The following is a 20,298-nucleotide window of genomic DNA, read 5'->3' as shown; positions in this document are numbered from 1 at the left end:
CTGAATCAGTTACTGGAAATTAAACTAATACACAGACACATAAACTTTAATGAACTTGTGGGACACGTGAGATCCACAACTGTGTCTCCCGCTGTCTGAAAAAAAATCGGCCACTGTTGTTTCCACCACCGCTGGCACACAGGCGGGGGACACCAAATATCAGGCCATGCTAGAACTTTACTGGGACAAAGGTCTCAACCCCTGCCTGAAGCCCTGATTCACCCACATGGCCATTATGGCCCGCTGTATGCCTTCTGTACAGTATGCAGCAATTCCTCTCTGGCTCTCTGTGCTGATGAATAATCGTGCCAACTACACGGAAATACAATTCAGCTTTGCACAATACTTGCATGCACCATGACCTGCTCTGCTTGTTCTCATGTGGAGCAGCCTGTCACAGCCAATCATGCAGGCGCCCTGCTGCGTGCCTGTTACCACGAGCTTAGTTATGTATTCAGGACACAATGTACAGAACAGAGGGGAGGTGGGGGGAGTTTAAGGAAGAGGAAGAAAGGCGTGACAAAATTGACAGGATGCAAAGGATGGTATACAAATGAGTAAAACCGCCACATGGACTGAATAAAGAACTGTAAGTCACTGCAGTGTGGCTCACTAGAACACAAATTACATTTTAACTACAAGCACGTAAACACACCGTCTACCAGGCTAGGCATCAAAATAGCTCAAACCATGACTTCAAACAAGCTGTCTCACTATGAGACAACAACAAATCTAAAGCTCGCTGGTGTTTTCCCTCTATGAGGTCCGGCCACTAGAGAGCTCCACCAAACACGCAATTGCCCACTAATGCTCCAAACACGCGGCTGCTGAAAGTGACAGGCTGCTTGCATGGAACAGTTTTGATTCTTGCATCAAACAGGAAGCAGCAGCGGTGGCGGAGGCAGTGAGAGTCAAAGCCAATCACCGCAGCAGAAAGATGTCAACACAACATGCAGAAACATGTCCTTCCAGTGTGCGAATGAACATGTTGGCCATCATTCCAGAGTACAGTTCAGCAAAACCCTTGGCTTTCCCTGCTCAACACAGAAACCTCCACCCTTGCAATACCCTGACAACACAATTGAGAGTGCGCAAAGCGCAGGCACGGCAAAAACAAACACATTAATAACAAGCTCGAGAGAGGTCTGACGGCTAAAGGAAGGCGAAAGAAACCAACGGATGGCGCAGTGCTTTAGCTCTTTTTGCAAATTCTCTTAACAGTAATGCCACTTGATAAGCCAGGATCAATAAATTAGGATCCAGCGTACAGCTGACATCTCAGGCACGTGCAGAGACATCAACAACTAAATGGAGCACGAACTTTAACAGTTCAGCCGTGATCAATAAACTCTCCAAACCTAACCCAAGTTTGTGCAGCCAGCTGATTGGTACGCTGTTATCGCCATCCATGCCAACCCTTTAATGATTGATTTGTGAGTGAAAACAACAGCAGTGGTCATCTGCTGCTAAGCCTGCACACAGGCACACGCTTTCCACATAGGTGATAGATTCTGCTAGAACCTCACTGTTAACTCTTTAAATAAAACCACAGATCGAGTATTTGCTGCACTTTCATATTTTCCTCATGGGAGATGAAGGCAGGACTGCAGTCCTTCTAACCAAGCAAACAAACACGTCTCTGGTGTCTCTCCTGCAGAAATAGTTAGCCTAGGGAACAAGAGGATCTTTAACAATTAAATTCTGCAGGAAAAGCAGAAGCAGCATGCTTCAGGAGGAGGAGCAGATGAGGCAGCAGAAGGTGTGCAGCTGCGACCCAGACACCCAACCTGGGGTGGAGGATCCTGAACCTGCTGTCTGGACATGTGTGTCCTTTTGTCCAGACAAACTGTAAATGGACTAAAAGCAAAGGAAAGAAACATCTAAGCAACAGCCAGGTGGTCTCCAGGCTCACCTCCCCAGTTGTTGTCCTCAGTCAGTGCTGTCAGGTCCAACCGGGGCACGTCCTCACAGCTTGTCTTCTCGCAGTCTGAGTCCGGGCCGCGCACCTCTCCGCCGACCCTACCCGCGTCACAAGTGACCAGCGACTCCTGGATCTTCATCGTCTTCAACGTCTGCACAACCATGAGAGAAAAGAAACGAGTGCTCAACAACAACAGGCTGCCTGTGAACACACTCTTTAAGTTGAGTCACACACTCCCTCAGACTAGCCCTGCCCTAATGTAGGGGGCTGCTCCCTGGCTGCGATTGGCTCCCCTGGCTGGTCAAAACATCCTCCCATCTGTCTTTAGCCGACTGCTAGAGAGCAGGAGCGGCTTCGCTCCGCCTCCTCCTTCATCCACAGGATTCCCTCGCCCCTCCCGCTCTTCTTTTCCCTCTCTCTCTTCTCTCCACGGTAGATTTCCTTGCTTTTTCTCTGGCTTGGCATGCATATATTCTCCACCCGCCCAGCTCTAGACTTGTTTGTTTAACAGCAGCAAGAGCAGAAGGGAGGGGCGGAGGGGTGTGGTGGAGACACAGAGAGACAGAGGAACAGAGAGAGGGAGGAGGGGCGTGAAGCGAGAACAAGAAAAAGCACAAATCGTGAGCCAGCACACGTAGACTGACTGAGTGATTTTTTTTTGCCCCCCCTCCCTCCATCTCTCTCTCTCTGCACACAAAAAAATCAGATGAAGCAAAAGAACTTTGTGTAATCCACTTCCTGCATCCTGCTTCTTTTTTTTTACTCCACATTTTTACCCATCACCCTCTCTCTCTTTTTCCTATTTTTAGATTTGAGACTATCCAAAATTCCACTTTGCTTATCCAAGATCAGAGCTGTTCTGTCAACCTTGGGCCGTACTGTAAATAATTTAGTTGAAAGGACTCACACTTGGCAGCTCATGCATTTTCAACATATCAGTTAAATCTGTCCAGGCATGGGACCAAACTATTTTTAGGGAAAACAAATCAGGACTCACAGCTACTAGACGGCTTAAAGGAAAGAGCTGCAGTGTAATGCAGTTTTGTTTTGTTTTTTGGTTAATGATAGTTGTTGTTGATGATAATGACAGATTACTGTAGGAAAGAATAATCAGTCTCAGGTATGTGCTTATGTATCCTTGTGGCTTTAGTGGAGGGCACAGGGCCCAAAACAGGGTGTTATCAAGACTCCTCAGCTGTTTTGTGGGAAACAGCTCTGACGTCATGTGAACCACAGAGGATATGACCAGGATCTAATGGTGCCTAGAGAGAACGTGCAGACTGTGACGGTCAAACAGAAGAAATTCCCCCTCGACGCGCTTACCGTCACTGCTCTCAAATCAATGTGCTCACAAAGTACACGCACACTCACAAACCACGCAGCGTCAGTTTATCACAGAATGAATGGCTGCTCATACACCGCCCCCCTCATACACACAAGCCTTTAAAGCGCAGTACACCATACTACAGCACATCATCTGACATGTTCTCAGTATTTCTTTACATTGTCAGACAAAGGCACTTTTGTTTGGCCCTTTGCAGCATCTGGCACATGCGTGACATCCCCAAGTATTTGTGAGTATTTATTGGCTCCAGTATCTTATCAGACGCTTTCACAGAGTCCCACAAACGGTCAGATCCACTGTGGTCTTTTAGTAAAACAACCTTCTCCTTGAATTGATGTTTGGTTAGCTTGTATGAAGCCAATCCTGTCTACTCTTTTGTTTCTTTAGTGGGTGAGTCTTCTTCTAGCTGAATAACAGGTAAACTGTTCATATTCAGAAGGAACAATTAATAAGTCTGAAACTTAACCGTCATTATTTCATTTACAAAAGGCAGTTTTTGAAGCAGGGTATCCTGACTTGTATTCTAGGAAAAACATTAATACAGAATAGCCACGCTCGCCCTATGAGCTCTGCAAATTAGTCCCAGTGGATGTGTTTACAACTTCAATGAAACCCAACAATCCCTGTGGTCATAAAAACAACAACATGAGAGTGGTTAAATCTAATCTGATGATCTCCTTTTAATCTTAAATTAAGGTGAGACCTAAATAAGACCTTTCATACATTTAATAAAATCCAACTGGGACACAAAATTGTGAAAATCCAAACAATGACTGTGTAGTTTTTCTTATCTGACCCCAAAGGAGCCAGAACGCCTTCAGCACGTCACCCTTTTTCTCCTCACACCCTTTTATATGTAAATGACGTTTCAGAGTCATAAACCTTCTGCTCGCTTTCAATGCCTGATTAGTTCATCCTGCTTGTTTTGGTACATTTGATTAGCTGACAGTAAAAGCACTCACAGAAATTCTGCTGTAAGGAAAACATGTTGCGACTTGTTCATTTAAACTAATTTATTACAATCGCGAATTAATTTTAACTGGCTGGACTTAAAAGACTAGTCAGCTGTTTGGCAGGCAGCCAGTGCTCTAAGAAAGCTCTGTTCAAGCTTACTGTATGTATCATTTATAGTTGGCAGCAAATTGAGCATTACACGCTACCATTATCACTTTCCTCATACAAGTGTACTGTTTCGTCATAACAGAAACATCTTTCTTTAAGTACCCTCAAACACTTATTTTGAAATGAAACTTTAACTAGACTAAAAAAACAAAAAATAAATAAAACTTGTTAGGGAAATAAGGGTTTGCTTCAGCTAGTTACCATGAGTAGCTAGTTTTCTTTACAGATGAACTGTCTCGTGACTGTGACTGTTGAAAAACTGGCTTGAACCAGCCGGCACCAGGCGGGTCAACTTGTTTTCCTTACTGGTTCATGATAAGCCTGATTACCCATGATCAACACTTCCAAGTGCATCAAGAACAATTCACTGAATGGTTGATAAGCAAATTAAATTACATCCGTGGATTGCTGGCTTGTTTAGAGAACAAAGAACCCTCCTCAAAAGTAATTTAACCAAGAAAATCCTTTTTTTGTAGTTTTTAGTAGCAGTGAGTATTGATTACTTCTATACTTGTCCCTTGTTAGTTACTGTGCTTTATGTTCCTTTTCTAAAGTGTTACCAGTGTGGCAGATGGCCGTCAGACAAATGAAGTGTGCTCTCATTCGTTTTTATCATGTAATGTGATGAGAAGCAGCAACAGCGGCGGTTCTGTTTTCTCAGAACAGCTAATCAAACTGATAAAAGAGAGATTGCTGTCACTTACTTCACATTTACTTGACACCCATTTAGCACACTGATTATTATTATTAATATTTATTACTATATTATTTATTGTTTTATTGCTTTATTATTTTGATTATTTGCTCACAGTGATCACTATCAGTGAATACAATCACCTCAGAATGCTCTGATCAGAAAATCATACATAAACATGATAACAGATGTTAAAGCTTAAAGTCGTCATATATCAGCACACACACACACACACACACACACACACACACACACACACACACACACACACACACACAGTATATTGTTGCCCAGAACAGCCACTCTCATGATTAAAGCATGATGAGAGGTGCAGCTGGTGCTAAGGAGGGGTGAGACCGACAGTGCTATAGTGTGGGCTGTGGGTGTGTTAGTGGGGTTTAATGGGTGAGAAGGACCTTTTCAATAAAGATTAAACTGTGTTTCAATGGCTAACACACACACACACACACACACACACACACACACACACACAGTTAATGCAGCGGTTCTCAGATATTTTAGCATGCCACACATTGGAAGGCAAAAATTTGAGGCCCCCACACCCGACAGGTTGTATTTCATCTGACTGTCACCTGTCCGCAGTCACTCTGCATCACACCAGCAGAACTGTTGATTCCGTTGGTTTAATCCTATTAATATATTCACTAATATCATGCACTCCTCTGTGTTTGTTTCCTCTGCGTCTCCAAGCGATGTCGAGAGAAACTCACTGACAACTAAAAGGCTAAATCCTCTCAGTATGTATAGGCTAACATGTACAACGTGCAGAACAGTATGTACTACTGTGTTTGGCACACAGTTACTGTAATGACATTGTCGCAGTCATCTTATAAGCGAATCCGGCTTCACCTGTGCACCGAGCTGGTGAGAAACACTGCGACTTTCACTTCCCACTATCAGTTTTCTTTTGCTGCTGGCACAAAATGTTTTGAAGAACTGCCAGTTAACAGGGACTCGAGCTACATCGAGACGTACACAAACTTATGGGGACAAACAAAACACCAGCACTCTAAGCTCAACAGTGCAGTGGTTAGGAATTTACAAAATGATCGTCCAGCAGTTGTGAAACAGAGGAAGTGAAATTCTTTTACTATAGCACCTAACATCTGCCTCAGTTAGTGGAATAATCTACTGATTATACTGAAAGTTATAAATTTATATCAGTGGAATAAAAACAAATTGTTGGATTTTAGAAGATGGTGACTGGCTCCCTAATATTTCTCCCAGGTAACCACGACTCGCTGAGCTATACTGCACAACTTTTAGAAACTTTTGAGGTCACCATGTAGACGGGATCAACCGTGGTTGTGTGGTGCTCAAGTGGCAACCCGGGCATTAACCACCAGCTGAGAGGATGCCGCACCAGCCTCCAGGGTTCAGCGCCATGCCGGCTCCAGATGGCCGCTCTGTGGTACAGTGCGTTGGTGATGGCAGAGCTGCGGCCCGAGCTGCGACTAAGATCCATCTGTGCTGCTCAGAAAAAGAGCCACCATATTGGTTCAGCACTCCTGACGACATGAGTCATGCTAATCATGTCATGAGTGCGCTAGTCCAGATTAGAATCGGAGACGAGCAGATGGAGAAGGTGGCTTGTTTCCTCATGTTCACACCCACGGCGCCACTAAACTTGTGTACTCAGTGTTTCAAAGAGCAGAAAGATTAAGGATTTGTTTGTAATAATATTGATTGGTGGGTGGGGGGTGGGGTGGGGGGAATCCCCTTTCACTGAAAGGCTAAAAATCTCCTTTTGTTTAAAGTGACATTTTCTGTGGAACGGTTCAGGAGTTTCAGTTCAGCAAAAGCCAATGAGTGCTGCAGCCAAAAAAACACTGATGAGTAATCACACTGGTCAAAACAAAAGCCAGTGGTTTTCACAGTTTATGTGTTGTTGTTTATTTTAAAGTGATTTTTTAATTTCAGACACAGGCCGCAGTCGTGTAGTTGTGTATCGCTCTGTGTTAGCCTATTGATGGGCTGGGAACCTGTTTAAGGTGTACCCTGCCGCCTCGTGACCCTAAGCTGGATAAGCAGTTAAGAAAAATAATGAATGGTTGAAGCTTTGCTAAGCCCCTCCTTAGAACGCCCACAGCTTACAGAACAAGAGGAAATGTTGTAACACTGTGCCTATGGAGACGACAGATAACAGTAGATATCCTCGGATAATAGAGGAGGGTGTCTTATTTTCTTTTTTTTAAGCTAAAAATACAAACGTAGTCATGTTAGATGTTTATTAAACAAAGCTGAATCTACTGATTCAGGTCAAATCAGAGTGTGTGGTGACCTTCCAAAGAGAAATGTCCATATTTCATTAACTGGACTTTTATCTAAGGGCTGAAGGGCTTTTGATTTTTTATGTTTGACTTAAATCTTCTCACCTATTCCCTAATCCCACAGTACCTCCACAGTAGACAGCCCAGTCAGCCACAATATTAAAACCACCTGCCTGATATTATGTAGCCCACTCCCCCCTTGTGTTGCCAGATCAACTCGGGACCTTTGGGGGTGTCCTTTAGTGTTTGTGGTCTTTCAGGTCATGCGGGTTGTGGGGTGAGTTTAGAGATCAGGTCAATGCCTTGGGCTTTGTGTTTGAGGGATTTTCCTGTTGGGGGAGGTTGCAGTTAACATGAGGAGTGCGCATGGTCTGCAGGAATGTTTGGAGGGGGTGGTATGTGTTAAAGCAGCATCTACATGTATGCTAGGCCTCAGGGCTTCCCAGCAGAGCACTGAATTATCAATGTTACTCCCCTTTTTTTAATCCAGAGGCAGATGGGTGCACATATATCGCTCCCCTTCTACATGCCCTTTCCCAGACTTTTCATCGTTTGGTAACTTTCCACTCTTTTCTTTGACCTTCTCTGTTTTTGGACTCTGCCTTTGGTTTGCTCACTTGTTTTTGCCAGCCTGCTTACTTTTCTCCCTTGTATAACAACAACCTGCTCAACAACATTGCTTTCAGTTAAGGTGAACTAGTAGAGCCTCTGTGTTCCTGACCATCTGCGTCCTGGTTTTCTCAACCGTAACGTTAAGAAGGAAAGAAGCTGAACAGCATAAACATTTACATAGGCATCTTTGCTGCCTGCTCTTATCCGATAAGGTCGTATGATATAAATGCTACAACAATCCTGACATCTTATGCAGTCACAAGGAAGGCAGTAGCTTATCAATGCAAAACAAGCATTCAGGTAAAAGGTGTCTCGGCTTGCGTTAGCTAAACAGCAAAAACAAAAGGAGTTCGAAGAGGTCACCTTTTTATAAAATGTTTCTGTGTGGTTATCATCAGATCTTTCATCAGCAAACTCCTTGAACTATTAAAACCACACACATTCAAACTGTAATTAGCTAAGTGGCGTTATTTTGTAACTATTTTTTTTTTTTTTTAATAGGTTTTGCTCTGATGAGCTCATCTTGTTTTTGCTTTTTATTTCATTGGACTGTTTATATAATGCTCAACAAACCTAAATATGTGATAAAGGCCACTTGATCGCTGAATGTTATACCTGACGTGGGCTTACAGTTATCAGTTTGTGTCAGGGGGAGTGTGCAAAGCTATTTTTGATACTGGTCACCTACACTTGTCGGTAAAGATGCACAAAGATTAGCAGCTCCTGCATGCTGATGCTTTAGCAGTGCAGTGTGTATCAGATGATCATCTTAGCTTAGCACTCTATCCCATTTAGCACTTAACCACAAAATCTAGCCAAGGCCATGAAGATTCTTGGGTACGCATCAATTTCGGCCTGATGATGTTTACTGCAAGAAACAAAGTCTATACTGAATTAAAACATAACTGAGAAATTTCACTTAAAACCACAAATCTGAACTTCTCATCAACCGCAGAAGTCAAATAGTCCAGAACATACTGCTTTATAACACCTTACAGACATCTGGGAGCTGGCGCCTGGCATGCAGTTCAGTGACTCTTGATCTAAAGAGCTGGCAGTCACAGAGACAGCCGTTCCCACCAAAAGAGACAGATACAGTCATCTAACCGTCCAATCACAATGGTGCCACTTATCATGTATTCACCATATGTGTGTCAAGGGACTCTGTGTCATCTGTACTGTTGCGTAAGGAGGAGCCATGGAGGCTCAAAAAATAAAAACAGTCTGCTATTATCGAATTCTGCTCACTGAGTGCGAGTGTGTAAACTCAACAAAGCTATTTTAAATGAGACGAAACAGTGCGGCTCAACTTTACATCAGCAAAAGTCACTTAAGAGCCAACTGTGAAGTCGTACTCAAAAGTCTGCAGAGATCGGGTTACTACAAGTCTGAGCCACAAGCACCACACACCATGACCTTGCTGTGACTTTGAGAGCTTTCACACACTGCCTGAATGCTGAGTATACTAAAGTCATTTTTACAATCAGACCATTAAATAAACTATTAAAATAATTAATTACTTATTTAACATATAAAATGTGAGCTCCTCCTCACAGTTGAAAAGCTTGAATTTGAATATTTTTACTTGTTTAAAAACTGAACTGACATTAAATAACTTGCCAAAGTTGTAAAGCTCATTAATCAAATGTCCATTAACTAACTGAAGTAGCCCTCTCTCTTCTCTTTCTCTCTCAATGTGAGCTTTGAGACTAAAATACTTTTTCCTCCTCACATAAAAAAGAAGACAAATGGCAGAAAACAAAGAGTGCTGGATTAACTTCACCTCATTAAAATACTGTAAAAATCAACTAATTCCACATTTTATTACCCAGTCCTGAAAACCCACCCTTAGATATTCTATAATGTAGTTAATATATGTAGCAGTAAACTCCACTAAATCAATTCTTTTTTTATTCACAGGTACTGAAATGCCTGCTGCATTCAGCTACCACAAAACAAACCTGCTGCTTAATTTGGAATCAAGCAACGATCTAATGCAATAAATTTAAAAAAAATATATTAATGGAAACAATATCCCAAATTACAGTTTTTGTGCTGTTGTGCTATGCTGTATATTTTTATATTGTTAAAACTGAGTGCGAGCTAATTGTGTTTATTAAAAAAAATAGAATATAAACAAACAAATTATCAGAATACATTTTTTTAAACTGCCGTATTTAAAATGTTTATAAATAAGGTGGCCGACAAACATAGAACTGGTGTATGACTATCATCAAAACATTTCTGACTTGAGGTTATTTCTATATTTTTAACTAACTTTTTTTTAAAACTATTTTCTCTTTGTTGAAACACGGCTGTTGCTATAATCAGCCAAAGCTTCAACCTTTTTAAATCAATAATGAATTTTCTTTCCATTGAATTTAATTCCCTGCTGCCACCTATCACTTTTTGCATTGTTGTTAATGATCCGAATAAGAATCTCTGTCAGTAAGTATTTTACTACATTTTCAAAAAGTACTCAGTACTCAAGAAACCTCTGGACTCATGTATCCACATGACATCTAAAACAGATAAAAGCAGCAGCTAACTGCACTCTCATAATTGGCCTTTACATTTGAAGGAGTGGGCAACAATTAGCTTGTATGTTGCACATTACAAGCTGGTGTCTAATGGCAGAGCACCATTAGGATGCTGCACAGCCTCCACTTAGTGATTCTTGTCAACTGCAATAGGCAATTATCTGCGGTGACTCAGAAACAAGGATGGCAGGGAGTTGAGATGAATGCTTCATTCATCATTGGTACATTAGTTTGAGAAGCTGTTTGCATGTGCTGAAGCCATGTGCACAAGGGGAAAAGAGGAATGAATTCACGATGATAATATTAATATTAATAATAATAATAAAGAAGGAAGGAAAATGTCACACTCATAAAGATGAAAAGAGACAGGGAGTACAGGGTGTGACTCACTGCGTGGGCAGCCGTGTTCTCGCTTAGCTGCATGAGAGTTGGGCTCTTTTTTGGCTTCCTGGGTTTGGGGGTTCGCTCAGCGTGACTTCTCTGGCCTTCCTGTGAGTCCACACGGCTGCTCATGTCTTCCCCCGCGCTGCCTGAACTGCTGCCGCTGCTCGACGGGACGTTCTCCTTGTTGGTGTCTCCTGTGACGGAAGGCGCTCTGTTGTCAGACGAAAAGGAAAAGGGTGAGGAAATAAGACATCTGCCTTCCATCGGACTCTCTCTGCTCGCCTTGCTCGGTTTTAAATCAGATTAACAACAGATGAAATGCTTCTGGAAACCAAATGCCCAAGGTCATCCCGATGCCTTTTTTATATGTTCTCAAGCAGCTAATGTGCTGTTTAGTGTTTGTGCTAAGTCTATTTACTGTCCTGTCTTATTAACATTTTCTGCTGTTGAGACACTCCCCAAAATCCACGTGCCGCTGATCTCTCAGACTCCACCAGGTCTTCATCAACAAGGATTAGCTTCTTACTGGAATGATACCAGTTATTATGACTGCGCACTAAAGCTCTCCCCACAGAACAAAACTTCACCACTGTTTACTGAAACTGAAACATCAACTGAAAGTATCATTGTAGTATCACTGCAGGAAGCCTCTGAGGTCAGGATTCCATAATGAAAGTGGGCGCCACAATGGTGGAGTGGTTAGCATTGTTGCCTCACAGCAGGGAGGTCCCTGGTTTTGACCCTGGCCGGGGCCTTTCTGTGTGGAGTTTGCTTGTTCTCCCTGTGCCTGCGTGGGTTGCCTCCGGGTACTCCGGCTTCCTCCCACAGTCCAAAGACATACAGGCTGAGTAAACTAGTGATTTTAAATTGACCATGTAAGTGAGGCAGAGGCTGTATGAATGTGTGGTTAAAGTGCTTTGAGTGGTCAGTACGGCAAGTAAATTACAATTATTTTGCTTTAAGATGATAAATGAGCAGAAGCACGATGTAGTGCTTCCACTACGAAGGCCAGTTGCACTCACTTTCTGCAGGTAACATCGATTGCCACCTTCATGATTATGCCACGCCCACGGTACCTGTTTTTTTCCCTGTGCTTCTGGCTCTCCTCCTGATGCTGCTGCTCTCTTTGGTGCCTACGTCTCTGTCTCGCCGTTGGTGTCACCCTTGAAGGGCACGGGGTTGATTCGTGTGTGTCTGAATGCTGATCCTCTAAGGGGTTCACATCAAAGAGGTGCTGCTCCACTGCTGAGCGTATGGTCCTGTCCAGAAAACTTCAGGGAGCAACACAATAAGTAGATAAGGAAATGCACCATTTTACACTCTCCACTGTTTCATAAGAGCTTTTACTTTTTGTTTTTCTTTTAAGCAGAACTATACCTACTTTACCACATCAGGTCTGCAGTGGACGGGGGAGAGGTGGTTACTGAAAGGAAAACAAGAAGGGAAGCTTAATGCTACAGAAACAAGTGGTTACATAGGTCACTGAGCAACACTGAAAATCCCCCGAGGCTCACGTTGTGGCCTTTGGTGATCAAGACATCTATGTGCATGGGTGAGTGGTAAACTCAGCTGCGTTCAGAGCTCAAGTGGATCCTTGGGGAGCAAAGTGGCTGGCTTCCATGGCTACCAGTAAGTCCAGCAGCAGAGTACATGGTCATGGACCTTTATCCTGATCTCTGACTTCATTTGTTTTTTATTTTTAACACCCTCTGTTCAGTATTTTCCCATCTACAGAATCTAACTGAGAAAAAACAGGTAAATAAAAAATCTCAAACATGATCTTTTGTGACTGTAGGGTTAAGATGCAAAGGGCCATTTTCTCACATTTTATAGGTTACAAGATGAATGAGTTTTGTGCTTAAACAGCTCCTCAGTTAGCTGCTTAAAGCAATTAACATATTTTTTTAATACTAAAAGCATGAAAGGGTTTTAAGTGGTTTCTTTTTGACCTTTTTTTTAAACATATTTGGCTAAATGTTAGATCTTAATTATAGTAACACATTACTTGTGTGACTAAGTTGGCACAGCAAAAGAAAAATCCGCTCTCCTCAGAAGTTGCTTTGGCCTTGACCAAAGATCGACATCATGTCTGCTTTCCTGGACTACAGCTTCCTCAACATGTATGAGGGTGACCTCAAAGAAATCTTCCATAAACAGTGGTGCTGACAGTAATAACAACTGGAAATGGGATCGCTGATGAAAGACAAGATAATAATGGCATGATGGTGTACTGTGAAGGTGACTGTGGTGGAGCTGTGTAACATGCCACAGGCATGTGCTGATATTACCAAATCTATAACAAATCTATAAGGCAGGATGCCGGGCCGGGTTAAAAGCAACCCTGCTGCACTGTGTAATAGTAACAAAGTTGTAAAGTACTCACAAGTGTAAGGAATTCAAATAATTCATATAATCCACATGGGATTTTTTAAATCTTCAGTTTCTCTACTCACAAATACAAATTCCTGAAAACAAAATCACATTTCTCTTCAGTGCAGTTTCTTTTTTAAAGGAGGGAAAAACAGAAAGGGGAAGTTGTGACAGAAGCAGAAACTGAACACCTTGGTTATATCATGTTAAGAAAATCACTACCGTGTAACAAATCTGCGACAAGTTAAAGGGATGGTTGACTCAGTGGCTGACTAATGTTGGCTTTACATTAATGGTTACAAATGTTAAAGGCATAAATTCAAGTGCTGCAGACATTTTGGACATTCAATCTGTACTTAAGCCTAAAATACGACAGACGTTTCTAGAGCTGTCTACAACCTTCCAAGGCTGTGGCCCATGCGAAAGGCAGGCAGGGGTAAAAGGTGATAAGATAGTCAATGACATATTTGGTCTATGACTTGATGACTGTCATAATTCAAGAAACATTTATGGCACTCTGACTAACAAACCAAGGCCATGCTCTATGTTGCAAATATAGCACCATGACAGTAGATCCTGGCTTTTTTTAAGCTTGCGGCTGCTTACAATAAAAAAGTTGTGTACTAGTGTCTGCTCATCCTGGGCCATGACTTCAGCTTGAACTGTTTCCATGTGCTCTCCCATGAGAAAAAGATCCACATTTAGCTCTACAGGAAGCTAGGAAAAATGTATTTATATCTAAATGATCCTGTAACTCAGATTCAGCTCGGGATACGATAGAGCCAACCAATGGAGTAACACATGATTATTTGTCTTCTTTTAACCTAAAAAAACTAAATATGGATCAGAAATTAAAACCATACACAGTGGGCTGTACTCCAGTTAACAATTCAGCAAAAAACATTCCATCCATATTGGTTTTTAGACATTAGTCTAAACATTTAGACATTTAAGCTTAGCATCACTACCTACAAAAGATTTTGGTTCCTGAATATCTAGCAGCTGTAGTCGAGCCAAACAGTCTTTTGGTTGGCACATGATATCAGAAGTGCGGCGGTTTTCTGAGGAAGATGGCATCGCTTCCCAGAGAGAGTACTGCCCCACTGACTTAGTTTCAGCTAAAGAGGTAACTGAAAAACCACTTTGGTATGTGACAGGATGGCTGTCTGGTGAGTAATAAAGACAGTCTTAGTCATGAACTCTGGGAAAAAGAGACCTGAGGGGCAACACGGACGACTCGTTACATCACAAGTGTAACAGGAACATCACTGCCAGGATATGAATGGGCAAAGTTACCAAGGGTTTTTAGAAAGTACTCTAACATATAAAACTCCAAAAAGCCCAGGTAAACAACAGATTAACAAAGTGAGTGTGAAATTTCACTGCCCAGCTGTAAAAACGTACACCGAGAGTTATTTCTGTTGTTACTCTATAACTACAGCATGAGTGTTTCATCTTCAAACAAACTTGATACCGTTTGTTTTAGTTTGACTATTTTTAGCTTTACACCTGAAGAGTGATGGAGAACAAGTTGTATGTCAGCTAACAGTTGTCTTGTTCAGGTTTGTTCCAGTTACTTATGACGGAAACAAGACGACCTTAAAGGTTTATGCAGCACCAAGGTGTGTTACACTTTAACATGCGTTCAAGTGTGACCAGTTTTTGAGCCTAAAATTAGACTGGCATTTTGTGGCTGAGGGTGGGAATTACAGGGTAACTCAATACAGCGCCCATGACTGTGTTTAAAGTGCCTGTGTATCAATAACTGAAACACAAGAGGAAGTGACAATGACGCATGAATGAAGATGCCCGTGTAGGTTGTCATTCATCCAGATCATGGTAGTCTTGAGAGCTTGAAAAGAAGGAAACTGGACTTCATTTGAGTTTGTGAAGACGTTTCACCTCTCAAGAAGGTTTCTTCACGGTGGTTCCACCCTTAACCCCCGCTGGTGGTAATGATCCATGCCTTTTTTCACAGCTCATGGGATGACTCACATGATCAATAGTGGGCCAATGACTGGTTCCAAAGGGATTAAATACCTGGGACTCGTCCACCTTTAGAAGCCTCTTGGATGAGAGGTGAAACGCCTTCACAAACTTAAAATACTAATACTAATAAATTCTTAAGAATCAATAAATTTGTTTATGAAATGTCCTTCTTTTCTGGCTGGTGATACTGACTGACTGGCCATTCTGATGTCTGTGCAATAAATATGAAGCCACACCCCATAAAGATAGGGTCAAAAGGGCAAACATCTATGCTGGCACTGGTGACACAATACAAAGCTGTGGTTTCATCATGCATTATGGGCTCACTGTTTCTTGTCCAAACGCCGTAATCCTCGAGGTCTTATCATCCAAGAAAAATTCTTTAGCTTTCTACTTTATAGACAGGCATGAGAACAGTACAAGTCTTCTTTATCTTGATAAAAACAAACATTATTTCATAAAATCCTAAAGAAATATAGTTCCAGGCAGACTCAAAACATTAATTTGGACTTCCAATTTTATAGCGTCTGTAAGATTTGCTGAACTTTTAAGTCTGGTCTGTGACGATATGACAGGTCTCTCATTTTAATTCCCCTATTGTGCATTTTTTTGTGCTGCTGTGTTTGTGTTTAAAAAGCCAACAGGGCAACTCTTTGTTGTAGAAAAGCTTAAGGACTGTTGAATTTAATTGCTTCACCCTGGACCCCCTAACTAAGAAAACTGCTTCGCAAATAACAGTAAGACCAAAATAATGTGTTTCTCTAGTCAGTGGCTGTTTTGGTGTTTTAAAGTCAACAGGTCTTTAAGGCGTAAAAAGTGGGAACGGAACAACTCCAAAGCTTTCCCAGCTGAAGCTTATGCCAGTTAAGTCCCGGCACTGTGTAACCGGGAACGTTTGCTCAGGTAATCCAGTATTACACCACAGTCAGATGTTAGCCAGGACCTTCAGAGCCTCTGGTCAATCCACACATAAAATAAAATAAAATAAAATAAAATAAAATAAAATAAAATAAAATAAAATACATCAATCTGATATCCAGTTTGACTTGGCTGAGGTTAACCACCTAAGTGGCAGTCTGAGAGCCTTTGTATGTGACAGACTGCATGTAGACCTCAGCAGACAGCTCAACTGTGCTTCCAACTAGATGTGTGTATGTGACAGTGTACAAGTAGGAAATTGAGTTACTCACAATGAACGTGAGCATGAATAGTAAATAAGAGGTTGCTCATGACAAGTGAGTGGGGATGGGAAGAGTTTATAGGTGATCTGTGTCATTTAGAGAAACAACACTGCTGCAACTAAAGATTACTGTCACCATCAGTTATCTCTAAATTGTTATCCTGACTTTTAAAAGAAACAATGCTGAGAAAGGAAAATCCTCACATTTAGGAGGATAAAACTATTCAAGATTTTTTACTGGCATGAATTAATACAAGGAAGCTGTTGCAAAATATCTGCCGGCATTAAATATACTTTAAAAAAGAGTCCACGTATGTGTTCATTATCTGTAATCAGCACACCATCTATGAACACAGTGTCTTTTGCTGTGTCCTCTACTTGGCTGGTGTTTCTGATAACGTGCTGCCTCTGCCACAATAACCAAACAATGTTGAGCAAACTGTTGCATGTGCATGCTGCCCTGCTGCCCCTCTCACCGGCAGCTTCATTGTTTCTGACGATAATGCACTGAGGCAGCACGCAGCCACTTCCCCCACACCTCCGATCAAAAACAACACAGTCTGTCCCCATCCTGCCTGCTTTCTAACACATATACAGGAGGCCTACCTCATGTAGAAAGGAGATACTGGTCTGTCTTCATCTTGGGAGCTGAAATATGAAAACAAGCAGACTTAATTAGTGTGCAGGATGTGCAAAGTCCTGTGAGATCAAAACATTACATTTCCCCACACAACAGTAGATTTCCCTGCAGCTAAAAAAAGGACATGCACAAGACTGGCTTTTGTCTGCAGAATAATGGCCATGCAGTGCTACAGATCAGTGCCTTTGTGGAACTTGTCTCGGGTAATTATTATGAACCAAGAGAACTATGTGCTGCTCTGGAATATAGGCTGGGCTGCTACTGCTGCTGCTGCATGTATGCCAGAAACACATGATGAAATTATGCAACAATAAGAGGAACTCAATCTTGGCACTAATATTGAGGTTGCTTAACTTTTTCATATCCTGGTTAAAAAATTTCACAATTGCCTGGTTTTGTTTGCTTAAGCAGAGCTCAGTTCTTTATTATCTGAGACAAGGAAAGAAAAAAAAAGATTGGTACAAATACGTGACCTGTTGTAATGTTAAACCTTTAAAAAATCAAAAAGTGCTGACAGATCTCAATAAGGTTTCTGTATGTTCATTACATTTAGTATGAATGAGGCATTTTAAATAAATAAAACTGACCCTGTGATTCATCAACACTGCAAATTAATCAACATTTTTCAAGACTTTATTTGGATGTTTCTGTAAGAAGATAGTAGCTGTGTAAGCAACTCTTACAGTGCTTTATATTTAGATCCAAACAAAATTTGGACAAAAGGTTTGGTTTACCAAATGCTGATAAAAAACGGAACAGCAGATAGTTTTGTAAGCTTTGGTACTCCAACTGCTTCATAAAATATACCAGTGCAGGCTTTCACTTTGATTTCAAAACAATCAGGTAATTAACTGCACAGAGAGTCAGGGAGAAAACAATGAGTCACTACTTTTACCATCTGATCATCTAATCTAAGTTTGGACAAATATGGTTGTTAAAAGCAGGGCACTTGACCTCAGCAGTGTTTACTATGTTTACTCTTTGGGCTTGGATTTCAACATCTTGCTCAAGGGCATTTGGGAATTTGCAGGACAACTGCTAACCCGCTCTGCATCTTACTCACAGCTGCTCTAAACAAACAATTGGCTCATAAAATATGGTATTTGTATTCTACTCAGCTCTGTAAAAGGAGTATATTGTATGTACATTACACTAGTTATAGTATACTTACACTTTAATTACCCGAACCTGTAATAACTAAAGCACTTTTGTACTTTTGCTGCTAGTTAGAAGTCAAGCTGTCTCTCTCAGTGTTAACAATCATTATTAGATACAACATTGCAATAATATAATCTAATATGGTAATCTGACATTTAATAGGAAAACTAATTGTTGAACTAATTAGTATTAAAATATTGATATAAACATAACCCTTCAACTTGCTGAGTGGTTTTTATTTAAAAAAAATCATGTGCATGCACGCTTCTCCAAAAAAAAAAAGAAAACTAAACAAAACAAAAAATCTCAGTTTGTGTGGGAAGGAAAACAAAGATGGCAGTCTACACATCTGACAGGTTTAATATGAGCATTATTTTGAATTTACAGTGCAAAGAAACGATAATGTGATAGTAAAATAAAAGATAAAGATTTAAGATGTGTCCATGCTCTCCTTGTGCATGAATACGTCAAGTTCAACGTTATATTTTAAGAGCTGCGTCCACACAGGAAGCAATTTGCAGTGATGTGGTGACCACAGACAGAAGAAAGTGAATGATATTTGGCAACTCCAAGCGACAACGGGCAAAACAACTGCTAGCCATGTAAAGCAACCAAAGCCTGGAATGTCAGCTAATTACCAACTGCCAGCTTCACAGTCATGTGTAACAAGCGCACTGCTTCATTGTGCGGACGTAGCTGTAGTTACCTGACAGTACATCTCGGGTGATGTTACACAGTAGCATGAATGTCATGTAGTAAATGGTATTATAATGTTACTTTACATAGGAAGTAAATCAATACTATAAAAAGAAAGAAGTAATGTGCGTGGTGAACCCAACACTAATCTCTCCAGCAAAAGTTCCCTATCCTTAGATTGAAAGATTTAAAGCAAACTGATCAAACATACTCGTTTGAATGTTTATATATCTCAATATGAGTGTCAGATACATAAAAACATCAAACTGAAACAAGCACAGTTAGTCAGCAGCTTGCACATGTTATTGTGGATCAGATTCACTCAATATTTAGTACTCTACTGCTTTGCTACGTGATGTTCCTGCAATTGGCTTATTGTAAGCAGCGGGCATGTTGACGTGAGGGCGGACCACTTTGGCCATCCGGGCAGCATATCAACAAGTTCAAAACAAAGGATTTAGGTTTCAAGTCAGGCACGATCAAATTGGGCCAAAGTTTACTGAGCTTCAAAAGTCTTCTTAAATTGCCCAATGTACGGAAAATGTGCATACGCTCCTTGTTTTAGTGAAGGGGTACTTCAACTACATAACTCTTCCAAATTGTTTTGCAGCTTTACGGGTGAATTTTTTTCTCCCCCACATCCGCATGTTCTTAGCGGGTGTTACACAGTCTGGCAAGCGTATTAAAATAGTGCGTGCCGTCACTGCCGCTGTGAATTGCAAAAGAAAAAAGCGGAAATCCTGCTTACCCACTACCTTACTGAGGGGATAACAAGAAGCTTTTGTAGGCATACTCCGACAAGGCCTGATCCCTTTGGGGTGAGCAGAAAGCTACTAATGGCAAGTTGGTCAATCTGGACACGCTCTGCTTTTTCAACATTTTTAAAAATGTGTAAAGCCCCCACAAAAAACTTAGCCCGATTAGCAGATGATGTTCACCTAAAAAAATCTTGCTGTAAGTTTTTTTTGCTTTCACCAAGTCCTTGTTTACCTTCCCCCCCGCCCCAAATTTCTCCATTACACACGACATCGACAACAACAGGAGAGGTACGATTAAAAATCTCGACGTGAACATTTTCCATGACATTACTTTGGAGGTGCCGTCACTGTGTTTTGCATTGCTAATCTTAAAAGTAAGTTACGTAAACCTATTATTTGAGTGGGTGCTGCAAAAATAAAGTGGAATGTAGCGTGACTCCACTGAATCCCCAAACATTTTGCTTTTGCTTGTTCTTTATATCCTTTATCTTCAGTACATATTTATTACACTGTTAAGGTAACACAGAAGCTCAGTCTAGATGGTTTACAAATGAAATATGACAGTCATTAGTTATTAGTTTGATAAGCACTAATCTGA

At 41.3% G+C, this 20,298-nt stretch overlaps 1 protein-coding gene across 8 annotated transcripts in view; it reads right to left on the bottom strand.

The window, feature by feature from the left end:
- Positions 1 to 20,298, bottom strand: part of fam13a (family with sequence similarity 13 member A) — a 50,625-nt gene that overhangs the window by 7,535 nt on the left and 22,792 nt on the right. For all 8 annotated transcript variants that reach the window (XM_019359991.1, XM_019359994.1, XM_005456942.3 and 5 more), the window contains exons 9-13: positions 17,055 to 17,096; positions 12,291 to 12,332; positions 11,986 to 12,180; positions 10,916 to 11,120; positions 1,913 to 2,072 (exon numbers count right to left, since the gene is read on the bottom strand). In XM_019359991.1, coding sequence (XP_019215536.1) covers positions 1,913 to 2,072; positions 10,916 to 11,120; positions 11,986 to 12,180; positions 12,291 to 12,332; positions 17,055 to 17,096 — 644 coding nt within the window. The remainder of the gene's footprint in view (positions 1 to 1,912; positions 2,073 to 10,915; positions 11,121 to 11,985; positions 12,181 to 12,290; positions 12,333 to 17,054; positions 17,097 to 20,298) is intronic.

This window comes from Oreochromis niloticus, linkage group LG6 (assembly GCF_001858045.2).
Source record: "Oreochromis niloticus isolate F11D_XX linkage group LG6, O_niloticus_UMD_NMBU, whole genome shotgun sequence".
NCBI lineage: Eukaryota > Metazoa > Chordata > Actinopteri > Cichliformes > Cichlidae > Oreochromis > Oreochromis niloticus.
The sequence above is the reverse complement of the archived record's forward strand: the minus strand, read 5'-3'. Positions and strand labels throughout refer to the sequence as shown.